The 24,582-nt window shown below is 42.4% G+C and overlaps 1 protein-coding gene across 1 annotated transcript in view; it reads right to left on the minus strand.

Moving 5' to 3' along the window:
* Window positions 1-7,082: 7,082 nt before the first annotated feature.
* Window positions 7,083-24,582, minus strand: part of LOC120064711 (intermediate filament family orphan 2-like) — an 83,048-nt gene continuing 65,548 nt past the window's right edge. Inside the window, exons 3-8 of the mRNA XM_039015330.1 lie at window positions 17,826-17,921; window positions 9,591-9,772; window positions 8,969-9,097; window positions 8,283-8,403; window positions 7,857-7,955; window positions 7,083-7,316 (exon numbers count right to left, since the gene is read on the minus strand). Of these exons, the coding sequence (XP_038871258.1) occupies window positions 7,083-7,316; window positions 7,857-7,955; window positions 8,283-8,403; window positions 8,969-9,097; window positions 9,591-9,772; window positions 17,826-17,921 (861 nt within the window). The remainder of the gene's footprint in view (window positions 7,317-7,856; window positions 7,956-8,282; window positions 8,404-8,968; window positions 9,098-9,590; window positions 9,773-17,825; window positions 17,922-24,582) is intronic.

Here is a 24,582-nt window from a genome sequence, read left to right on the forward strand (position 1 = left end):
AATTGTACTTGTTAATATTTCAAAGAAAGAAGTATTGCTAAACACACCTCACATTTTCATAATGAAACTTACTGGAGACTAAGAGGGCGAGTCTGTGAGTGACCATTCAGCGCTAAGAAGACATCTCCAGCCAATCACAGTAGAGGGCTGTCATTTCGAATAGAGAAATTATATTTTCGACAGAGCAAATGTTTCTCTTTGAAGTAATGTCCCGCTTATCTTTTGCACAATTAATGATTTCCCCATGTAACCTAGATGACTTTCATTGTGACGAATGTAACTGTCAGATAATCACTTTTCTATCTACACTGAACAAAAATATAAACGCAACAGATAAGTGTTGGTTCCATGTTTCATGAGCTGAAATAAAGGATTCCAGAAATGTTCCAACCGGCCTCACAACTGCAGACCAGGTGTATAGTGTCGTGTGGGCGAGTGGTGTGCTGATGTCAACGTTGTGAACAGAGAGCCCCATGGTGGCGGTGGGGTTATGGTAAAGTCAGGCATAAGCTACTGATAACTAACACAACTGCATTTTATCGATGGCAATTTGAATGCACAGAGATACGGTGACAAGATCCTGAGGCCCATTGTCGTGCTATTCATCCGCCACAATCATCTCATGTTTCAGCAAGATAATGCACGGCCCAATATCGCAAGGATCTGTAGACAATTTCTGGAAGCTGAAAATGTCCCAGTTCTTCCATGGCCTGCCCACTCACCAGACATGTCACCCTTTGAGCATGCTTTGGATGCTTTGGATTGACGTGTACAACAGCGTGTTCCAGTTCCTGCCAATATCCAGCAACTTCGCACAACCACTGAAGAGGAGTGGGACAACATTCCACAGGCCACAATCAACAGCCTCTGATCAACTACATGCAGAGGAGCTGCGTCGCGCTGCATGAGGCAAACCAGCAACAGGCTGGTTTTCTTATCCACGCCCCTACCTTTTTTAAAACGGTATCTGTGACCAACAGATGCATATCTGTATTCCCAGTCGTGAAATCCATAGATTAGGGCCTAATTAATTTGTTTAAATTGACTGATTTCCTTATATGAACTGTAACTCAGCAAAGTCTTTGAAACTATTCCATGTTGCGTTTATATATATATTTTCAGTATGTCTACAGTGCCTTAAAAAATTATTCATACCCCTTGAATTATTCCACATTTTGTTGTGTTACAGCCTGAATTCTAAATGGATTAAATAGATTTTTTCTCACCCATTTACACACAATACCTTATAATGACAAAGTGAAAACATGCTTTTACAACTGACATAAGTATTCACACCCCTGAGTAAATACTTTGTAGAGGCACCTTTAGCAGGGATTACAGATGTGAGTCTTTCTGGGTAGGTCTCTAAGAGCTTTCCACACATGGATTGTGCAACATTTGCCCCTTATTCATTTCAAAAGTCTTCAAAACTCTGTCAAATTGGTTGTTGATCATTGCTACACAACCATTTTCATGTCTTGGCATAGATTTTCAAGTAGATTTAAGGCAAAACTTTAACCCAGCCACTCAGGAACATTCACTGTCTTCTTGGTAAGCAACTCCAATGTAGATTTGGCCTTGTGTTTTAGGCTATTGTCCTGCTGAAAGGTGAATTCATCTCTCAGTGTCTGGTGGAAAGCACACTGAACCATGTTTTCCTCTAGGATTTTGCCTGTGCTTGGCTCCATTCCGTGTCTTCTGAAAAACTCCCCAGTCCTTTAACAATTACAAGTATACCCATAACATGAGGCAGCCACCACTATGCTTGACATTTTGGTGAGTGGTACTCAGTAATGTGTTGTATTGGATTTGCCCCAAACATAACACTTTGTATTCAGGACAAAAAGTGAATTGCTTTGCCACATTTTTTGCAGTTTTACTTTAGTGCCTTGTTGCAAACAGGATGCATGTTTTGGAATATTTTGTACAGACTTCCTTATTTTCACTCTGTCAATTAAGTTACTATTGTGGAGTAACTACAATGTTGTTGATCCATCCTCAGTTTTCTCCTATCACAGCCATTAAACTCTGTAACTGTTTTAATTGGCCTCATGGTGAAATCCCTGAGCATTTTCCTTCCTCTCCGCAACTGAGTTAGGAAGGACGCCTGTATCTTTGTAGTTACAGGGTGTATTGATACACCGTCCAAAATGTAATTAATAACTTCACCATGCTCAAAGGGATATTCAATGCCTGTTTGTTTTTTCTCCTGAAATTATTTAGGCTTGCCATATCAAAGGGGTTGAATACTTGTTGACTCAAGAAATTTCAGCTTTTCAAATGTAATTATTTTGTAAACATTTAGAAAAACACAATTCCACTTTGACATGATGGGGTATTGTGTGTAGGCCAGTGACAAAAAAACTAAATTTAATACATTTTAAATTCAGGCTGTAACACAACAAAATGTGGAAAATGTCAGGGGGTGTGAATCGTTTCTGAAGGCATGGTACAGTATGTCTTTCTATCTATCAATCTATCTGTCTATCAGATTATTTAGACATCATTGTTATTAGGCGATATTGATCCATCTTCAACTTGTTACTTAAGCACAGGATAATGTAGAGTAGACTGTATGAGGTGGGTACAATTACATACAGATCAAACATTTTGTAATATGTATAATTAAACATGATACATCTCTAGAGGACAACACAGACTCAAGCTGAAGGCAATCCACCATTTTATTTCACTTTCCCCCAACACCAATTACAGTGTACATTCATTATTTTCAAACAACAGTATACCCCGAATCCCCATGAATGCAATGTTTTACTAATAGTTTACATACAAATAACATCATATTTTACAATGCACAGAGGTATGCATTGAAAAAATATAGATGCAGGGAAATAAATCATTTTAAAAACAGCAGGCGTCATCATTATGTAATGTGTATGAAAATACAATGAGGTCAATGGTCATCAAAGACAGTACTTTCCTCCATGGCCACCTTGACTGGGGATGATGACCTACCTCTGCCTCTCTAGAACACAGGGAATACCACCCACTACAGACAAGCGCTGAACGTTAGGGTGACAAAGCAATGGAAGATACACAATACATACAAAAGTATGTGAACACCCCTTCAAATTTGTAGAATGGCCTAACTGAGGAGCTCAGTGACTTTCAACGTAGCACCGTCATAGGATGCCACCTTTCCAACAAGTCAGTTCGTAAAACTTCTGCCCTGCTAGAGCTGCCCCGTCAACTGTAAGTGCTACTATTGTGAAGTGGAAACGTCTAGGAGCAACAATGGCTCAGCCACGAAGTGGGAAGTCACACAAGCTCACAGAACGGGACCGCCGAGTGCTGAAGCGTGTAAAGATTGCCTGTCCTTGGACTCAACACTCACTACCAAGTTCCAAACTGCCTCTGGAAGCAACGTCATAAGAACTGTTCATCGGGAGCTTCATGAAATGGGTTTCCATGGCCGAGCAGCCGCACACAAGCCTAAGATCACCATGCGCAATGCCAAGCGTCGGTTGGAGTGGTGTAAAGCTCGCCGCTATTGGACTCTGGAGCAGTGGAAACACGTTCTCTGGAGTAATGAATCACACTTCACCATCTAGCAGTCCGACAGACTAATCTGAGTTTGGCGGATGCCAGGAGAATGCTACCTGCCCGAATGCATAGGGACAACTGTAAAGTTTGGTGGAGGAGGAACAATGGTTTGGGCTAGGCCCCTTAGTTCCAGTGAAGGGAAATCTTAATGCTATAGCATATAATGACATTCTAGATGATTCTGTGCTTCCAACTTTGTGGCAACAGTTTGGAGAAGGCCCTTTCCTGTTTCAGCATGACAATGCCCCCGTGCACAAAGCGAGGTCTGTACAGAAATGGTTTGTCGAACTCAGTGTGGAAGAACTTGACTGACCTGCAGAGCCCTGACCTCAACCCCATTGAACACCTTTGGGATGAATTGGAACACCGACTGCGAGTCAGGCCTAATCGCCCAACATCGATGCCCAACCTCACTAATTCTCTTGTGACTGAAGGGAAGCATGTCCCCGCAGCAATATTCCAACATCTAGTGGAAAGCTTTCCATGAAGAGTGGAGGCTGTTATAGCAGCAAATGGGGGACCAACTCCATATTAATGCCCATGATTTTGGAATGAAATGTTCGACGAGCAGGTGTCCACATACTTTTGGTCATACAGTGTACATTTCAGTAATGGCTAATGTAACACTTTAGACCCTAGCACTACATTGATAAAACCAACCATATAAAACACGTATGAAACAATTAAACCCAACAATTTCAAATTCCCATATAGGCTCAATAAGCCAAACTTACGTCCTGCAAGGGTACATAATGTAGTAGTTCAACTATACATGTACAATTTGTGTTTGCTTAGACAATAAAGAACAATGTGCCATGTACACATCAGGTTTCTGTGTTCTGACCCATATCCTGAGATATGCACCAGTTCTGATTGTAAGGTTGGGACTGTTGGTCTACTCAGAAGACTGCTCCTAAATATTGACCATACATTCAGCAAAGAAGGTGTCTACAATCTGTTCAATTGAAAATATGCAACAATATTACAGTCATCATGGGACATGAGAACTAAAGGCATTTGGAGATTTTGTTATGTCAGTGCTCATCACACAAACAGCCACATAGGACTACTGTACAACGTACAAGGTGTTTCCCAGCCTATACTGTATGGTGCAACAAAGGACAAAAAAAGCATGGCTTACTGCTGCACTCGTCAGGCTGATTTTAAATCTAACACAAATTATTTTTTATACTTAGCTGGGAATAAGGCCTCTCCCTAAATGTTATCTGTCTTTATAGTGTGTATGAGTTTTGACATTTTACCATGGTTTAGGACATAATATACAATAGACTGGTTGGGCCAGAATCTTTGTGTCAGATGAAATTATGAAATAGTTAAGTTTCCATACCATTTTTACCATCCATGATTGTTAAACAAGAAGATAATATTTCATTTATGCCTCAACACTCACAATTCAATCTGTAAATGCAAATTCATGGGCCCATGTAAAGTTACAGGAACATAATGTATCTTTTGATTTAAGAAATTATAGGGAATTGCAACACTATTGTACTACAACTATGTGCCTCTAGTTCAATGTAAAATAATTCAAAGAAACAACCAAATGCAATAGCCCTTCTTCTTTCATAAAACAATGCAATGACAAATGTCATTATTTTTCTATTTTTCCATCTTAAAACCCTCATCATACAAATAGCACTTTTGTCCTTGATTCTGTAAACTAACAACATTCCATAAACCAATTGAAAAATAACTTCCAGAAAACCTCTCCCAATCCCCATGCATTGATCAATTGTGTTAATTGATTAATTTAATTCAAATCATTAGACAGGATGTAATACAACAAAATTCATTATACATAGAGCAATATGAACAGAAAGGCATCTGGGGTATACGATCACATGCCAACAGCCCTCTTAACCAAGAAGAAACAATTATAAACCCAATCAAGGGCGCATGACAATTAGACAATGGAATATGATAGGAACAGTGCACCCTGCTGGACAGACGGGTGGGAGTTGTTATGAAAGGCCATCTGATTTTAGTATCCAAGATTGGCAAAAGAAAATCATAAATACCAAATTTTTCAGTGTATAATCTAGGGAATGTATCATCAACCAATGTTCATGGTATTGCCTGTTTACGTGATTGTTTTATGTATATATAATTTCATTACCCTCTCTCTGAGAGAACAAACAGGTGACCAATAACTTTCAAAAGCTCTTTGGACCACAGGAAGTTGGTGGCACCTCAATTGGAGAGAACGGGCTCGTGGTAATGGCTGAAGCTGAATAGGTGGATTAGTATCAAATACATCAAACACATGGTTTCCATGTGTTTGTTGCCATTCCATTCGCTCCGTTCCATCCATTATTATGAGGCATCCTCCCCTCAGCAGCTTCCACTGCTTTGGACTTGCCAAAGAGTAGGCCAAGGGACCATCAATAACTTAGTTCTACCAATTAGATACATTTAAGGGAAAATAACTAAAGTTAGCTGAAGCTTACTATGATAGTAATAAGCATAAGGCAATACAAATCAAAAACAGCACGTTGCTGGCACCTTGTTCCATATTGTTTTGGATAACCGTTCAAATGTTTACGGCCTCTAAATTAACATGGATAGGGGGAGAAGGTATGCCTTTGACAAAGGAAACTAGGGAGTTTTCCTTTTTTGAGATAATTCTGCACCTCCCGTTGCTCTTCTACTTTGGAGAACACACAGGAGTATACCTGCCCAGCTTAAAAAGGCAAATCATGGGGAAAAGAGGGGTAATGAAGGTCAAAGGTTATCCTGAAATAAGGCTAGCTAAATTGCATAGAATGTGAACAATGCATTATTGCAGCAAAGGGCTTTGCTCCGTTCCCCAGTCAACACTGGTAACCGTGGAGAGTCCAGTCTAATTGATTTTTTTAGCTTTGACTCTTTGGTGAGAACATTTCAATCCCCATTTGAACATTTGCATGTACAGTATATGTGAATGATCAATCTGCATCTATGGGGAACATGCAAGTACAAAATAATGTGACTGCTCTTGATCTGTGATTTTTTTGTGTGATTATATAAAAAAAAAAAGGAAAGATATTCTCACTGGTGAATAATGTTGTGCATGTTGTTCCCTGTTCACCAAATGGACTGTTCAGCCTCAGGCCAATAGAATGACAATCGTGACAGTGGAACTGTTTAGACTATGCTAATAGTGAGCCAGAATGACTGGTTTGATCATGTTGATTGTTTTTATGGATGTTCCTGTGCAGCACTGTGGAAGAGAGCCCAGCTCAGACAGTATATTGTATGTGCCAGCTCTGCCTTAAAACACTTGTGGAGCAAATGAACCCCGCCCCCCTCCATTCCTGTGAGAACAGAGACAATAAGCACCAGTTCCGGGCCTGGGACAGTGGTCCAGATCCATAGGACCATTAGGACCATCAGGACCACCAGTAACCCTTGGCTAAAGATGCCAAGCAGGGCAGAACACTGGGGTCAGCCCCCAAGCAAAGTGGAGCTCTGTGAGCAGCTGTCAGTGAACAGGGGAGGAAGGGGGTGGAGCCAGGCTATCAACTGATTGGCACCTCAGCCTGTCCATCCTTGTCCAGTAGTTTGTCCTGGATCTCGTCAGTGTTCCCTGAGTCGCTGCTAGCCACCGAACTGACGGAGGGAGAGTTCCTGCCCCCTTTGATCATCCTCCTGCACGTCTCCATCTGCACGTCCAGACCACGCTTCATGCTACACATCTCCATGTACTCATGCAGGTGTCTGTTCATGTCACTCTTCGCTGTGGCTAGCTCCATCTGAGAGGGAGAGAGAGAGGGGCAGGGGGAGATGGAGGGAGGGAGAGAGTTAGAGTGAGGGAGAGGGTGAGAAAGATAGATGGACAGAGAGAGGAGATGAGAGAAGAGGAGGGGAAAGGTGAAAGGGAGCCAGAGAAAAAAAAGTAAGGAAGAGAAGAGAGAGAGACATCAGTGATGTTGATCAGGGACAGGTGCCAGCCCTGCCAGGGACTGAATCACTCTGGCCGAAATCGTCAACCGAGTCACAAATCAAAACCAAACAGAGAGAGGGACAAAACAACCAACAAATCAAAGGCAGTCGCCCTCCTCTGTACTTTCACTTGACAGGTGTTTCTATTAGATACAATGAGAGGAAAAATTTCCCAGGGACAATCTCTAAGAGGTAGATAAATCTCAGGGGATTTCATTCTCCCTCTATTTTTGTTACTGTAAGCCCCTACCTCTTCCTGTCACATTGTCTCTCTCATACACACATATACACACACAGGCTCGTAGGCAGGCAGGCACGCATGCACACACCCACAGACACTGCCTGTTCACCTCAATCGCGCCAATGGTCTCCTGGTACTCCTGCTCTCTGGTCTTGAATAGTGATTCTGTCTCATCTATGAGGCTGCCCAGGCTTCCATCCTGAGAGACCTGGGAGGAAGCAAAGAAGATTAGCTAATACATTCTGTTAGGATGTTGAATTTCTCAACTGAGAGCAGAACAATGGGCAGGATTTCAAAATGAAAATAAGTTATTTTACTGCAAACATTTCACTTTGCTGAATATGAATGGATGGGAAGTTTGGGAGGTGAACAACTCCTCTATGCCCTCCTGTACCCTTGTCCATTAGTTTATCAGTAGGTTAGTTTATGCATTATCCTGTACATATGTATCCTTGACATTTACTGTATGGTGTCTATTCCGACTCACAGGCTCCTCTGTGTTGCTGTTGGCTGCGCTGGTGACTGTGCAGTTTGCCGCGGTGATGGCACCGGGTTGTATGTTGTAGTTGTTGAAGTCCTCCCAGAGCAACAGGGTCTCGTCATTCTCTTCCCACGTCAGGCTGTCACAGTCATCATCAATGTCAAACGTCTCCCTCCTGGCAACAAAATTGTCATCTGAACAATTTCTATGGGGGACAGAGACAGCGAGAGGAAGGAAGAGAGAGAGGAAGGAAGAGAGGACAAACACAACAGGCACCACCTTACAAGAGGTCCAAACACAGAGGAGGAAGAAAGATACAGAGAAGGCATGCAGGAAAACAGACTACATACAGTGTTTGAGACTGACTTGAGACAGTGACAGATTTAGTACAATACAAATTAGACTTATAACCAATATCTAATATTACACTGAGGAATTCATATACACAATGAATAGATATTCTTTGTTTTAATGTTCTCATCTATCATTTGGTGGCCCTAATTGTAGCACAGGAAATCAACTACTGAAAAAATAATTAATGCAGGACTCTGAATTAACACTAGATGGGAGCAAAGTACAACATGATAGAAACACAATGCACCGTGTGTGTGTGTGTGTGTGTGTGTGTGTGTGTGTGTGTGTGTGTGTGTGTGTGTGTGTGTGTGTGTGTGTGTGTGTGTGTGTGTGTGTGTGTGTGTGTGTGTGTGTGTGTGTGTGTGTGTGTGTGAAGGCTGACTCACAGCTGGTTGAGCATGCGTTTCATTTCGTCAGTAACGTTGAGCGGGACCTCCTTCTCTGAGGTACTTGTGCTGGGGTCTGCATCCATCTCAGAGCTGTCCTCGTCAGACACAGGCCTGCACTCCTTCTTCCTGCAGCACGCCATGGCACCCTGGAACACACACACACACACACACACACACACACACACACACACACACACACACACACACACACACACACACACACACACACACACACACACACACACACACACACACACACACAACCAGATTACTTACTGGCGGCATCAATGCAGAATTTGAGGCAGTTTATCTAATCCGACATTAGTAATTTAAGCAGTACAATGCACCACCTAAAAAGCTTCTGGTCTGTTTCTGTCTGGATTCATAGTTGGGCTTTAGCCAGCACTGTCTGCACAATGTGATAACCTTGTGTGCAGTGCAGAGAGTCACAGCATCAGCAGTTCACTGCTTAGCAATGACTGTGTTTGTGTGTGTATGGAGGAGGGGTCAATGAGTATTGTGTTAGTGGTGTGTGTCTGCCTATGTAGAAGAGAGTGTAGCAGCAGTATACCGGTAGTTAGCTGTTCCAGAGTGAGGCCTAACATACAGATAGATACACACCCTCTCTGGGAGCGACCCGGCCGGGCTGTCGTTGAACATCTTTGACATGTCCTCTGAGTTGCGCTGCTGAGCCACGTCACACAGTTTGGCGGTGATGTCAATGCGCCGGCAGATGTCCATGTCCACCCGCATGGCTTTCTCCTGGATCTTAGTGTCCATGTCCACCCGCATGGCTTTCTCCTGGATCTTAGTGTCCATGTCCACCCGCATGGCTTTCTCCTGGATCTTAGTGTCCATGTCCACCCGCATGGCTTTCTCCTGGATCTTAGTGTCCATGTCCACCCGCATGGCTTTCTCCTGGATCTTAGTGTCCATGTCCACCCGCATGGCTTTCTCCTGGATCTTAGTGTCCATGTCCACCCGCATGGCTTTCTCCTGGATCTTAGTGTCCATGTCCACCCGCATGGCTTTCTCCTGGATCTTAGTGTCCATGTCCACCCGCATGGCTTTCTCCTGGATCTTAGTGTCCATGTCCACCCGCATGGCTTTCTCCTGGATCTTAGTGTCCATGTCCACCCGCATGGCTTTCTCCTGGATCTTAGTGTCCATGTCCACCCGCATGGCTTTCTCCTGGATCTTAGTGTCCATGTCGGACATTTGCTGGAGAGGAAGGAGAGGGGTCGGTGTTGCTGGCTGTGAAGTAGAGAATCACCCCACCAAAACCTCTCCTTACTATATTCAACAAATCTCTAAATGCTTTTTATAGCTATCGGACAGATATGAATAACATAAGTCACATGCTGAGTTCATCCATGACTGGCTATCTGTGATTGGCAATATGCGCAGGGCCGGTTCCAGCCATAAGCAACATAAACAGTCGCTTAGCGCCCTTAGTCGAGTTAGAATAGTAGAATACACAAGGTGCAAGTTTGAATTTTGGTTATGCATCAGCAGTTTATCTCTTGTTTTGTCAGTCACTGACAGTCACTCAATTAGACATGTCAGTGAACAATTTTTAGATTGTTAAATTAGTCTAACCAGTCTAAACTTTTAGTAATCATGGCCGAATACTGACAAGGCACATAGGGCACATGCCCAGGGGCCCTGACCTCCAGGGGGCCCCCATTGATTTTGTTAGTCCCTCTCACTCAGATATCATTAACATGGCATAAGTCATGGCAAAATGTGTAGAATTGCAGGAAATTCGCTTTAAAACTGCAGAAATTTCTCTCCACCCCATGGCAAAATGAGTAGAATTGTATGAAATGTGTTATAAAACTGCAAAACTTTATCCTGTGGCAAAAGTTGTAGAATTGCATGACATTTGTTATAAAATTACTTATGATGTCTCTTCGTCTCTCCGTCCCATGGCAAAATCTGGAGAATTGCGTGCCCCCCAACTAAATCTCACTTAGGGCCCCCAAAAGGCTAGAGCCGGCCTAGCATATGCAGCAGTGTTAAAGTCAATTGAATACACTTGTTGAATTGCAGACCCGGCAGAAACCCACATCCAGTCAGTCTGGGTCAATAACACATCATGCAACATTTCTGTGAAGGTCCAAAGGAAACTCCAAAATGAATTTGTTCACTGCTGCGTCCCATGCTTCTTTTTGTCACTCAATAACTTGCAATTAGTCTAATATGCTATTATGACCAAACAATTCTATACTAAACCGTCTACAAGGGGAAGGCTAGTATTTTGGTTATAGGGTAAAGGGGAGTGGGAAGGCAGGAATAGAAGTATCTCTTACTTTCATATCCAGATCCATATTGACATATTGAGATCTCCTGACATATTTGGAACTCAGATGTCGACCACCCTTAATAAATGAGCGATGACAAAGTACACCAATTCTAAGGACATGTCCCAAATTACAGTGTTTATTCACTACCCAGGACATCTATCAGATTAGACACACTGTGTTGCCGCATAGATCTACTACTGTACTGAATGTATCCTCTCTTCTCTGACTACAGGTAGTTGTGCCATGGCGAGGAAGCTGCTATTACCCATAATGCCACTAACCGACATGGCCAGTTAAACAGAGAAGTCAATAAGAGAGGGAGCCAAGCTAGAATGGTTTCTACAGAAATCCAAATGACTCCCAAGCTAAGCCTGCTGCAGTATATTACAGCCGTCACACTAGAGCCAAGCTCCATTTAATTATTATAATATTTTTTTACCTTTATTTAACTAGGCAAGTCAGTTAAAAACAAACTCTTATTTTCAATGATGGCCTAGGAACAGTGGTTTAACTGCCTTGTTCAGGGGCAGAACGACAGATTTGAATCTTGTCAGCTCGGGGATTTGATCTTGTAATCTTTCTGTTACTAGACCAATGCTCTAACCACTAGGCTACCTGCCACCCCATGAGAAAAATAAATTGTTGTGGACACAGCGTAAAGTCCTGTTGATCTACTGTTCGTTTATGAAAACAGTCCTATCTGAGCACTGTGCCTGTCTGAAATGTTGTTTGTGGCAGAATATGTTTTCACTGCTGGGTAAAAATCCAAACAAGGAGGGGTATGAATCTACTAGCCTGTCCTGGAGCCCAGTCTCTAAGTGTGTTCAGGATGATGAATGAAGCCCTAAGGACCTCTACAGTATGACTGACAACATCTATCATCACCTATAAAAAACAAGGATATACAATGAGTGTAGCAAACATTAAGAACACCTTCCTAATATTGAGTTAAACCCCACCCCTTTGTGCCCTCAGAACAGCCTCAATTCGTTGGGACATGGACTCTACAAGGTGTCGAAAGCGTTCCACAGGGATGCTGGCCCATGTTGACACCAATGCTTCCCACAGTTGTGTCAAGTTGGTTGACTGTCCTTTGGGTGGAGGACCATTCTTGATACACACAGGAAACTGTTGAGCGTGACAAACCTAGCAGCGTTCAAGTTCTTAACACAAACCGGTGTGCCTGGCACCTCCTTCTTTAAGCTGTCTCCTCCTCTTCATCTCAAATCAAATCAAATTGTATTTGTCACATGCGCCGAAAACAACAAGTGAAGACCTAACAATGAAATGCTTACTTTACAAGCCCGTAACCAATAATGCCTTAAGAAGTTAAGAAAAATAAATAAATAAGTGTTAAGTAAAAAATGAATGAGTAAAAAATAGAAAATAAAAGTAACAAATAATTAAACAGTAGCAGTAAAATAACAAGAGAGCTACAGTTGAAGTCGGAAGTTTACATACACCTTAGCCAAAAACATTTAAACTCAGTTTTTCACAATTCCTGACATTTAATCCAAGTAAAAATTCCCTCTTAGGTCAGTTAGGATCCCCACTTTATTTTAAGAATGTGAAATGTCAGAATAATACTAGAGAGAATTATTTATTTCAGCTTTTCTTCCTTTCATCACATTCTCAGTGGGTCAGAAGTTAACATACACTCAATTAGTACTTGGTAGCATTGCCTTTAAATTGTTTAACTTGGGTCAAACGTTTCGGGTAGCCTTCTACAAGCTTCCCACAATAAATTGGGTGAATTTTGGCCCATTCCTCCTGACAGAGCGGGTGTAACTGAGTCAGGTTGGTCAGCCTCCTTGCTCGCATATGCTTTTTCAGTTCTGCCCACAAATTTTCTATGGGATTGAGGTCAGGGCTTTGTGATGGCCACTCCAATACCTTGACTTTGTTGTCCTTAAGCCATTTTGCCACAACATTGGAAGTATGCTTGGTGTCATTGTCCATTTGGAAGACCCATTTGTGACCAAACTTTAACTTCCTGACTGATGTCTTGAGATGTTGCTTCAATATATCCACATAATTTCCCTACCTCATGTTGCCGTCTATTTTGTGAAGTGCACCAGTCCCTCCTGCAGCAAGCACCCCCACAACATGATGCTGCCACCCACGGGCTTCACGGTTGGGATGGTGTTCTTCGGCTTCCAAGCCTCCCCCTTTTTCCTCCAAACATAACAATGGTCATTATGGCCAAACAGTTCTATTTTTGTTTCATTAGACCAGAGGACATTTCTCCAAAAAGTATGATCTTTGTCCCCATGTGCAGTTGCAAACCGTAGTCTGGCTTTTTTATGGCGGTTTTGGAGCAGTGGCTTCTTCCTTGCTGAGCGGCCTTTCAGGTTATATCAATATAAGACTTGTTTTACTGTGGATATAGATACTTTTGTACCTGTTTCCTCCAGCATCTTCACAAGGTCCTTTGTTGTTGTTCTGGGATTGATTTGCACTTCTCGCACCAAAGTGCATTCATCTCTAGGAGACAGAACACGTCTCCTTCCTGAGCGGTATGACGGCTGCGTGGTCCCATGGTGTTTATACTTGCCTACTATTGTTTGTACAGATGAACGTGGTACCTTCAGGCATTTGGAAATTGCTCCCAAGGATGAACCAGACTTGATGTCAAGCAAAGAGGCACTGATTTTGAAGGTAGGCATTGAAATACACCCACAGGTACACCTCCAATTGACTCAAATTATGTCAATTAGCCTATCAGACGCTTCTAAAGCCATGACATCATTTTCTGGAATTTTCCAAGCTGTTTAAAGGCACAGTCAACTTAGTGTATGTAAACTTCCGACTCACTGGAATTGTGATACAGTTAATTATAAGTGAAATAATCTGTCTGTAAACAATTGTTGGAAAAATGACTTGTGCCATGCACGAAGTAGATGTCCTAACCGACTTGCCAAAACTATAGCATGTTTACAAGAAATCTGTGGAGTGGTTGAAAAACAAGTTTTAATGACTCCAACCTAAGTGTATGTAAACTTCCGACTTCAACTGTATATACAGGGGTTACCAGTATAGAGTCAATGTGCAGGGGCACCGATTAGTCAAGGTAATTGAGGTAATATGTACAGGTAGGTAGAGTTAAAGTGACTATGCATAGATTATGAACAGAGAGTAGCAAAAGTGTAAAAGAGGGGTCTGGGTAGCTCTTTGATTAGGTGCTCAGGAGTCTTATGACTTGGGGGTAGAAGCTGTTAAGAAGCGTCTTGGACCTCGACTTGGTGCTCCAGTACCGCTTGCCGTGCGGTAGCAGAGAGAACAGTCTATGATTAGAGTGGCTGGAGTCTTTGACAATTTTTAGTGCCTTCCTCTGACACCGCCTGATATAGAGATCCTGGATGGCAGGAAGCTTGGCCCCAGTGATGTACTGTGCCATACACACTACCCTCTGTAGTGCCTTGCGGTCGGAGGCCAAGCAGTTGCCATACCAGGCAGTGATGCAACCCGTCAGGATGCTCTTGATGGTGTAGCTGTAGAACCTTTTGAGGATCTGAGGACCCATGCCAAATCTTTTCAGTCTCCTGAGGTGGAATAGCCTTTGTCGTGCCCTCTTCACAACTGTCTTAGTGTGCTAGGACCATGATAGTTTGTTGGTGATGTGGAAACCAAGGAACTTAAAGCTCTCAACCTGTTCCACTGCAGCCCCGTCGATGAGAATGGGGGCGTGCTTGGTCCTCCTTTTCCTGTAGTCCACAATCATCTCCTTTGTCTTGATCACGTTGAGGGAGAGGTTGTTGTCCTGGCACCACGTGACCAGGTCTCTGACCTCCTCCCTATAGGCTGTCTCATTATTGTCGGTGATCAGGCCAACCACTGTTGTGTCATCGGCAAACTTAATGATGGTGTTGGAGTCATGCCTGACCATGCAGTCATGAGTGAACAGGGAGTACAGGACGGGACTGAGCAAGCATGTGGCAGATGTGTTGTTCCCTACCCTTACCACCTGGGGGCGGCCCATCGGGAAGTCCAGGATCTAGTTGCAGAGGGAGGTGTTTAGTCCCAGGGTCCTTAGCTTAGTGATGAGCTTTGAGGGTACTATGGTGTTGAACGCTGAGCTGTAGTCAATGAACAGCATTCTCACATAGGTGTTCCTTTTGTCCAGGTGGGAAAGGGCAGTGTTGAGTGCAATAGAGATTGTGTCATCTGTGGATCTATTGGGGCGGTATGCAAACTGGAGTGGGTCTAGGGTTTCTGAGATAATGGTGTTGATTTGAGCCATGACCAGCCTTTCAAAGCACTTAATGGCTACAGACGTGAGTGCTACGGGTCTGTAGTCATTTAGGCAGGTTACCTTAGTGTTTTTGGGCACAGGGACTATGGTGGTCTGCTTGAAACATGTTGGTATTACAGACTCAGTCAGGGACAGGTTGAAAATGTCAGTGAAGACACTTGCCAGTTGGTCAGCGCATGCTCGGAGTACACGTCCTGGTTATCCGTCTGGCCCTGCGGCCTTGTGAATGTTGACCTGTTTAAAGGTCCTACTCACATCGGCTACGGAGAGCGTGATCACACAGTCATCCGGAACAGCTGGTGCTCTCATGCATGTTTCAGTGTTACTTGCCTCGAAGCGAGCATAGAAGTAATTTAGCTCATCTGGTAGGTTCGTGTCACTGGGCAGCTTGTGGCTGTGCTTTCCTTTGTAGTCTGTAATAGTTTGGAAAGCCCTGCCACATCCGACGAGCGTCGGAGCCGGTGTAGTATGGTTCAATCTTAGTCCTGTATTGACGCTTTGCCTGTTTGATGGTTCGTCAGAGGGCATAGAAGGATTTCTTATAAGCTTCCGGGTTAGAGTCCCGCTACTTGAAAGCGGCAGCTCTACCCTTTAGCTCAGTGCAAATGTTGCCTGTAATCCATGGCTTCTGGTTGGGGTATGTACGTACGGCCACTGTGGGGACGACGTCATCGATGGAATTATTGATGAAGCCAGTGACTGATGTGGTGTACTCCTCAATGCCATCAGAAGAATCCTGGAACTTATTCCGGTCTGTGCTAGCAAAACAGTCCTGTAGCTTAGCATCTGCTTCATCTGACCACTTTCTTATTGACCGAGTCACTGCTGCTTCCTGCTTTAGATTTTGCTTGTAAGCAGGAACCTGGAGGATAGAATTATGGTCAGATTGCCAAATGGAGGGCGAGGGAGAGCTTTGTACGTGTCTCTGTGTGTGGAGTAAAGGTGGTCTAGAGTTTTTTTCCCCTCTGGTTGCACATTTAACATGCTGATAGAAATTAGGTAAAACTGATTTTAGTTTCCCTGCATTAAAGTCCCCGGCCACTAGGAGCGCAGCCTCTGGATGAGCATTTTCCTGTTTGCTTATAGCCGTATACTGTACAGCTCATTGAGTGCGGTTTTAGTGCCAGCATCGGTCTGTGATGGTATGTTGACAGCTACAAAAAATACAGATGAAAACTCTCTAGGTAGATAGTGTGGTCTACAGCTTATCATGAGATACTCTACCTCAGGTGAGCAAAACCTTGAGACTTCCTTAGATTTCGTACACCAGCTGTTGTTTACAAATATGCATAGGCCGCCGCCCCTTGTCTTACCAGAGGCCGCTGTTCTATCCTGCCGAAAAGCTTAAAACCCGCCAGCTGTATGTTAATCATGTCATCGTTCAGCTACGACTCGGTGAAACATAACGTGCTCGTAGTTTGTCTATTTTATTACCGATTGATTGTAACCTTTACCGATGGTAAAGGTAGATTACCATCTCGGCTACGGATCCTTAGAAGGCTCCCGGACCGTCGTCCACAATGTCTCTGTAAAGGGTCGATGTGCAGCAGGTGGGACGGAGTCGGGTGCAGGACACAGAGGATGAGTAATAACAGACTTTTACTCAAGACGACAACAAAATAAATAACACGCAGGGAAAACAATCCAGCTCATAAAATAGTAGCGACAGCTAAACACAGAACAAACACACATAAAACCATGTGGGAACCAGAGGGTTAAATAGGGAATAAATAATAATGTAATGGAAACCAGGTGTGTACAATAAAGACAAAACAAATGGACAATGAGTGCAGATCGGTGGCAGCTAGAAAACCGGTGACGTCGACCGCCGAACGATGCCCGAACAAGGAGAGGCACCAACTTCGGCGGAAGTCGTGACAGTCTCCGTCTTTTCCTCCTGCGAGTGACGAGGATGAGGGCCTTGTCGGGTGTCTGGAGTAAATCCTTCCCGTCCGACTCGTTGAATTAGAATTCCTCCAGTACGGGGTGAGTAATCACTGCCCTGATATCAAGAAGCTATTTTCCGGTCATAAGACACGGTGGTAGAAATATTATGTGCAAAATAAGTTTCAAATAACGTGAAAAAACATACACAACAGCACAATTGGTTACGGGATCGTAAAACGGCAGCCATCTCCTTCGGCGCCATTATTATTCTCTACATCTACACTGATTGAAGGGGATTTTAAGTGACATCAACAAGGGATCAAGCTTTCACCTAGATTCACCTGGTCAGTCTATGTCATGGAAAGAGTGAGTGTGCTGTGAAGTGTGAGGGTGTATATACTATACTCACATCGCTCATAAGGCTTTTAAAGACCACCAGCTCAGCCTTCAGTCTCTCCACCTTCTCATTCAGTTCATCCTGGATCTCCTCTGACTCCTGGGCACTCTGAACACACACCACACACACATACACACAGATTTGCACAATTCAAACACATGCCCCAACCACATACACTCAAAGACATGCAGCAAAATATCAACACACTTTCTTATTTACCATATTAGAGAAAGCATGTTATTGAATATGGCCCCAATCTATATTTGTACAAGTATGCAGTGGGATAAGTAGTAAAGATGGATTATGGACATTACAGTAGATGCCCAGGGGGACCACATACAGAGTAAATCACACTACATAATCAACTGATATTATTTGTCAAATGACTATTATAATGCAGACCTCCTGTTTCACTTCCATGCTAAACAATATCTACCTGTGTCACCTCAGAGAGGTTAGAGCACCCCAGGGAAATCTGCTCTCTTCCAGCTTTCTGCTGACCCATAATCCAACACAAACACATATGCTGCCATTGATCAATTTGTCTGTTGACGGTGGTGCAGAGAGAGGGGGGATTTCTACTGTACTAGCACCTGCTGAGGCTTTTGATGTTGCATAGGAACCATGGTGCCTGCCTTGGGCCATGATACTGCAAACTGGTGTAACGATGAGGCACGGGGCATAGTGGTGAGACACGGATTTCCAGGTTTGCTATGGGGGCCATCCAGGTCACCAGGGTCTATGTAGGTTTTCTGACATACATCTACCAGATAGTGATGGGGGAAAACATCTATACAGTTACATATCAAGATATTAATTTAGACAGTATCACAGTATCAAATCGCAATACATATAGAATAGTAAAAATCATAACAATCACATAATATCGTATCGTCCCTAGCAATTCCCAGCCCTACTACCTGACTATCTCGGGCCAAATTCTGTTGACACACACCCGCTCAAGACATTATGGATATGAACAGACCGTAAGAAATGAAGGATGGTGGCATGTACAATAAGTAATGGTCATTTCCACGTAAAAGGACCCATGAGCACAAACATGGAAAGATAAGAGTCTATATTATTTTTGATATTAAGGCATATATTTTTTTACGCACAAATTTTCCATCCTAAAAATGTTGAATAAGCAAATACCCCTTACTAGAAATATAGTGCATTCGGAAAGTATTCAGACCCCTTAACTTTTTCCACATTTTGTTACATTACAGCGTTATTCTAAAATGGCTTAGATTTTGCCACCACCATGATTCACCGTAGGGATGGTGCCAGGTTTCCTCCAGATGTGACGCTTGGCATTCAGGCCAAAGAGTTCAATCTTGGTTTCATCAGACCAGAGAATCTTTGACTTTTGGCAAACTCCGAGCGGGCTGTCATGTGCCTTTTACTGAGGAGTGGCTTACGTCTGGCCACTCTATACTGTACTTTACTGTACTCTACTGTATTGTACTTTACTGAACTCTACTGTACTGTTCTGAACTATAGTCTACTCTACTTTACTGTACTGTACTATATCCTACTGTACTCTACTGTAATCTACTGCACTCTACTGTAGTGAACTGAACTCTACTCTACTGATGAATTGATACACCACCCCTACCTTGTCAGGTTGTAATACGTCACTTCCTTTTGAACGCGGAACGAGGAAGAGCTCGGTTTTTTTGTTTTGAAAAGTTTGTTGTTTTGAAAGTGTATTGGAAGTAGCTGGGTTTTCTTGAGGGCTTGAACGCAGCCCGTGACGCGGTTAGCCATTGTGGCTGGGACTGCGGATTGTCCCAGGTTTGTGGCTGTCTAGATCCCTGCTGTTTGTAGTTTTCAATCTTCCCTGTGACCTGCCTGTCTGGAACAGTGAGGATTAACAGCATAACCTACGTCGCTAGCTACCATGACAAAGACCAAAACCGGCAGAGACCAAAGTACCGTTGAGGACAGTGGTGTCTCTCTATCACACGTGAAGGATCTTTTAAATGAACAAAAAGAGTTCTACAAGCAGTTGTTACAACAACAAGAAAATAGCTTCAGGTATTTTGTCCAAATACTGATGGAGTCAACCAATAACAGAATGGTGACTTGACCAGAGTGGTCCAGGACCTGAAGAACAGTTAGCAGTTCTCCCAGGGTCAGCTCGATGAGTTGAAACAGGAGAACGGCAAGATGACAGCAATCTGTAAGTCATTGAGAGAGGACATCAGTTCTGTATGTGAATCCATGATAACAATGACGGCTAAATCAGACTATATCGAGGGACAATCAAGGCGGAACAACATGGTTGTGGACAACATTTTATTGAGGTGTTGTTGTTGCAGGTTCACTTGGCACTTCTAAAGCCTTTTCTTTTGGGGTGTTGTTATAGGCCACCAAGTGAGAACTGTCAGTATCTAAATAATATGTGAGAAATGCTTGAAAGTGTATGTGATGTAAACAGAGAGGTCTACTTTCTTGAGTACCTGAATATTAGCTGGTTTTCATCAAGCTGTCTACTCAAGAGGAAGCTTCTCACTGTAACCAGTGCCTGTAATCTGGTTCAGGTTATTAATCAACCTACCAGGGTGTTTACAAACACTACAGGAACAAGATCATCCACATGTATTGATCACATTTTTACTAATACTGTAGAACTTTGTTCAAAAGCTATATCCGTACCCACTGGATGCAGTGATCACAATATAGTGGCTATATCCAGGAAAGTCAAAGTTCCAACAGCTGGGCCTAAAAGGGTGTTTAAGAGTTCATACAAAAGATTTTGCTGTGACTCTTATGTGGATGATGTTAAAAATATTTGTTGGTCTGATGTGATTAATGAGGAGCATCCAGATGCTGCAATTATGATAATGATGGTGACACTGTCTGGGATTTATTTAGAATTTAAGGCACACTTAACCAGCATGGCTACCACAGCATTCTGCAGCGATACGCCGTCCCATCTGGTTTGCGTTTAGTGGGACTATCATTTGTTTTTCAACAGGACAATGACCCAACACACCTCCAGGCTGTGTAAGGGCTATTTGACCAAGAAGGAGAGTTATGGAGTGCTGCATCAGATGAACTGGCCTCCACAATCACCCGACCTCAACCCAATTGAGATGGTTTGGGATGAGTTTGACCGCAGAGTGAAGGAAAAGCACCAACAAGTGCTCAGCATATGTGGGAATTCCTCCAAGACTGTTGGAAAAGCATTCCAGGTGAAGCTGTTTGAGAGAATGCCAAGATTGTGTAAAGTTGTCATCAAGGCAAAGGCTGGCTACTTTGAAGAATCTTAAATATAAGTACATTTTGGATTTGTTTAACACTTTTTTGGTTACTACAAGATTCCATAAAGTTGAGGTCGGAATTTTACATACACTTAGGTTGGAGTCATTAAAACTCGTTTTTTAACCACTCCACAAATTTCTTGTTTACAAATTATAGTTTTGGCAAGTCGGTTAGGACATCTACTTTGTGCATGACACAAGTCATTTTTCCAACAATTGTTTACAGACAGATCATTTCACTTATAATTCACTGTATCACAATTCCAGTGGGTCAGAAGTTTACATACACTAACTTGACTGTGCCTTTAAACAGCTTGGAAAATTCCAGAAAAGGATGTCATGGCTTTAGAAGCTTCAGATAGGCTAATTGACATATTTTGAGTCAATTGGAATTGTACCTGTGGATGTATTTCAAGGTCTACCTTCAAACTCAGTGCCTTTTTGCTTGACATCATGGGAACATCAAAATAATCAGCCAAGACCTCAGAAAAATAATTGTAGAGTCCACAAGTCTGGTTCATATTTGGGAGCAATTTCCAAACGCCTGAAGATACCACGTTCATCTGTACAAACAATAGTACGCAAGTATAAACACCATGGGACCACGCAGCCGCATACCGCTCAGGAAGAAGACGCTTTCTGTCTCCTAGAGATTAATCGTACTTTGGTGTGAGAAGTGCAAATCAATCCCAGAACAACAGCAAAGGACCTTGTGAAGATGCTGGAGGAAACAGGTACAAAAGTATCTATATCAACAGTAAAACGAGTCCTATATCGATATAACCTGAAAGGCCATTCAGCAAGGAAGAAGCTACTGCTCCAAAACCGCCATAAAAAAGCCAGACTATGGTTTGCAACTGCACATGGGGACAAAGATCGTACTTTTTGGAGAAATGTCCTCTGGTCTGATTAAACAAAATTAGAACTGTTTGGCCATAATGACCATTGTTATGTTTGGAGGAAAAAGGGGAGGCTTGCAAGCCGAAGAACACCATCCCAACCGTGAAGCACGGGGGTGGCCGCATCATGTTGTGGGGGTGCTTTGCTGCAGGAGGGACTGGTGCACTTCACAAAATAAATGTAATCATGAGGTAGGAAAATTATGTGGATATATTGAAGCAACATCTCAAGACATCAGTCAGGAAGGTAAAGCTTGGTCGCAAATGGGTCTTCCAAATGGACAATGACCCCAAGCATACTTCCAAAGTTGTGGCAAAAAGGACAACAAAGTCAAGGTATTGGAGTGGCCATCACAAAGCAATGAGCTCAATCCTATAGAAAATGTGTGGGCAGAACTGAAAAAGCATGTGCGAGCAAGGAGGCTGACAAACCTGACTCAGTTACACCAGCTCTGTCAGGAGGAATGGGCCAAAATTCACCCAACTTATTGTGGGAAGCTGGTGGAAGGCTATCTGTAACGTTTGACCCAAGTTAAACAATTTAAAGGCAATGCTACCAAGTACTAATTGAGTGTATGTAATCTTTTGAATGTGATGAAATAAATAAAAGCTGAAATAAATCATTCTCTCTACTATTATTCTGACAGTTCATATTCTTAAAAATAAAGTGGTGATTCTAAATGACCTAAAACAGGGATTTTTTACTTGGATTAAATGTCAGGAATTGTTAAACTGAGTTTAAATGTATTTGGCTAAGGTGTATGTAAACTTCTGACTTCAACTGTATGTGTTATTTCATAGTTTTGATGTCTTCACTATTATTCTACAATGTAGAAATTAGTAAAAATAAAGAAAAACCGTGGAATGAGTAGGTGTGTCCAAACTTTTGACTGGTACTGTGTATATATAACATTTTTGGGAGTGGCGGCAACGAGTTATCGGGGAAACACTGACACTACTCTACTATTCTGTGCTGTACTCTACTGGGGCCTCATTTATCAACCATGTGTAAATGTCTTACTAAATTCTGGCGTAAATGGAGATTCTAGGATTTGCATTGCCTCACAAATTATTGGGATTTATCAAACTGTTGCACGCAACATATATGCATGATTTCATTGATATATCAGAGCTATATTGTATTATATTTGACTCACACAGTCTCCTTATATTATATTTATGCGGTCGTGAACGACCACTCCAACCCCACCTAGAAAACGCCCTCCATTCACCTTTTATGGTAACAAAAACGACCTAATTTGTGTATAATTTGGAGATGTTGGAACTGTGCCATGATAGTTCCTGAAAGAAAGTGCAATGGCAAATTTGATCACATTTCTGTAGATGTGTGGGCAGAATGTTTGTGACTTTTACAAACAAAAAATGCATGCAGCCTAGTGAATGCCAAACACTGTCCATGCATTCTGCAAGATTGATTGTCCTCTCTAACAATTTTAAAGTAAATGCTGCATCCCACACTTCTATGTAAAATACTAATTGTTGTTCAATATTTTGTTTATCAATACATGATTGTGTTTCTATCTCCTGCCTTAGTATAGGCTCAAATTAGATAGGCTAGGCTTTGATTTTCACACTCCTAATCCTATCGCACATTAACACTGGTGCGTGCCGATACTGTCACATACTGTAGGCTACTGTCAAGGCTACCGGTCTGTTTACTTCAGAGCATGCTTCACTATTGAATGAGCGAATGAACATTTGTTGTGTAGACAGAATAATTTAAACCAATTATGTCAGCAAAGGAGAGACATGTCCTGCAATATGATTTTGATTTAGGCCTATATAATAAAAACAAAATAAATATACTGTATTAGACGACATGCTGCTATGCAATCTCCTTACCATCAGCAAATGCATGTGTTTTATCATTAGGCCTACATTTGAATGTTTTTATTAACTTACCACTATTGTAATTCCTGTGCATCAAACACCTCCCATTTCCCCAAATGAACAATATGTCTATTTGCTTGCAATAGAGTTGATCAACCTTGTAGAAGTTGTGCACACGCATGGTTTGAGATTTGAGTGGAGATATATGCACTTTCCCTTCAAGTTCAAAATGGATAAATACCAACCTTTGCGGGAAAACTAAAGCATGCAAGCTTTAGAGTATTTTTTTGTGTCCATAAACCATTGACAAATGAGGCCCCTGAGCTCTACTGTGCTTGCTGTAATTTGATTTCCAAACTTGTGAAACATACACCATGATTGGTTCAGATTTGGTCCGGTCCAGACCAACCAAATTTGGTCTTGGTTGGGGGCAGAGCTCATTAAAATAATTGCCAGTATGTAGAATAATACCCAAATATGCAAAGGAGGATATTGCATGTTTATACCTTAGTGTACCTATTTAGGATACATCACCATGAAGAGGAGGACATGTATATCCATAATTATCTATTTCTGTGTAGTACAGATCAGGGACACATGATGAAATTCCGTTACCGCAATTCCGTTACCAGGTGTAAATCCACTTCACTTACTGTAGTTCAATAACCAAAATATTTTTTTTTCAAAGGCAATGTGTCATGTCATAGCTGACACATCATTCTTTCTACAGACATCGTTGAATCTTAATTC

Source organism: Salvelinus namaycush, chromosome 20, assembly GCF_016432855.1.
Source record: "Salvelinus namaycush isolate Seneca chromosome 20, SaNama_1.0, whole genome shotgun sequence".
Lineage (NCBI taxonomy): Eukaryota > Metazoa > Chordata > Actinopteri > Salmoniformes > Salmonidae > Salvelinus > Salvelinus namaycush.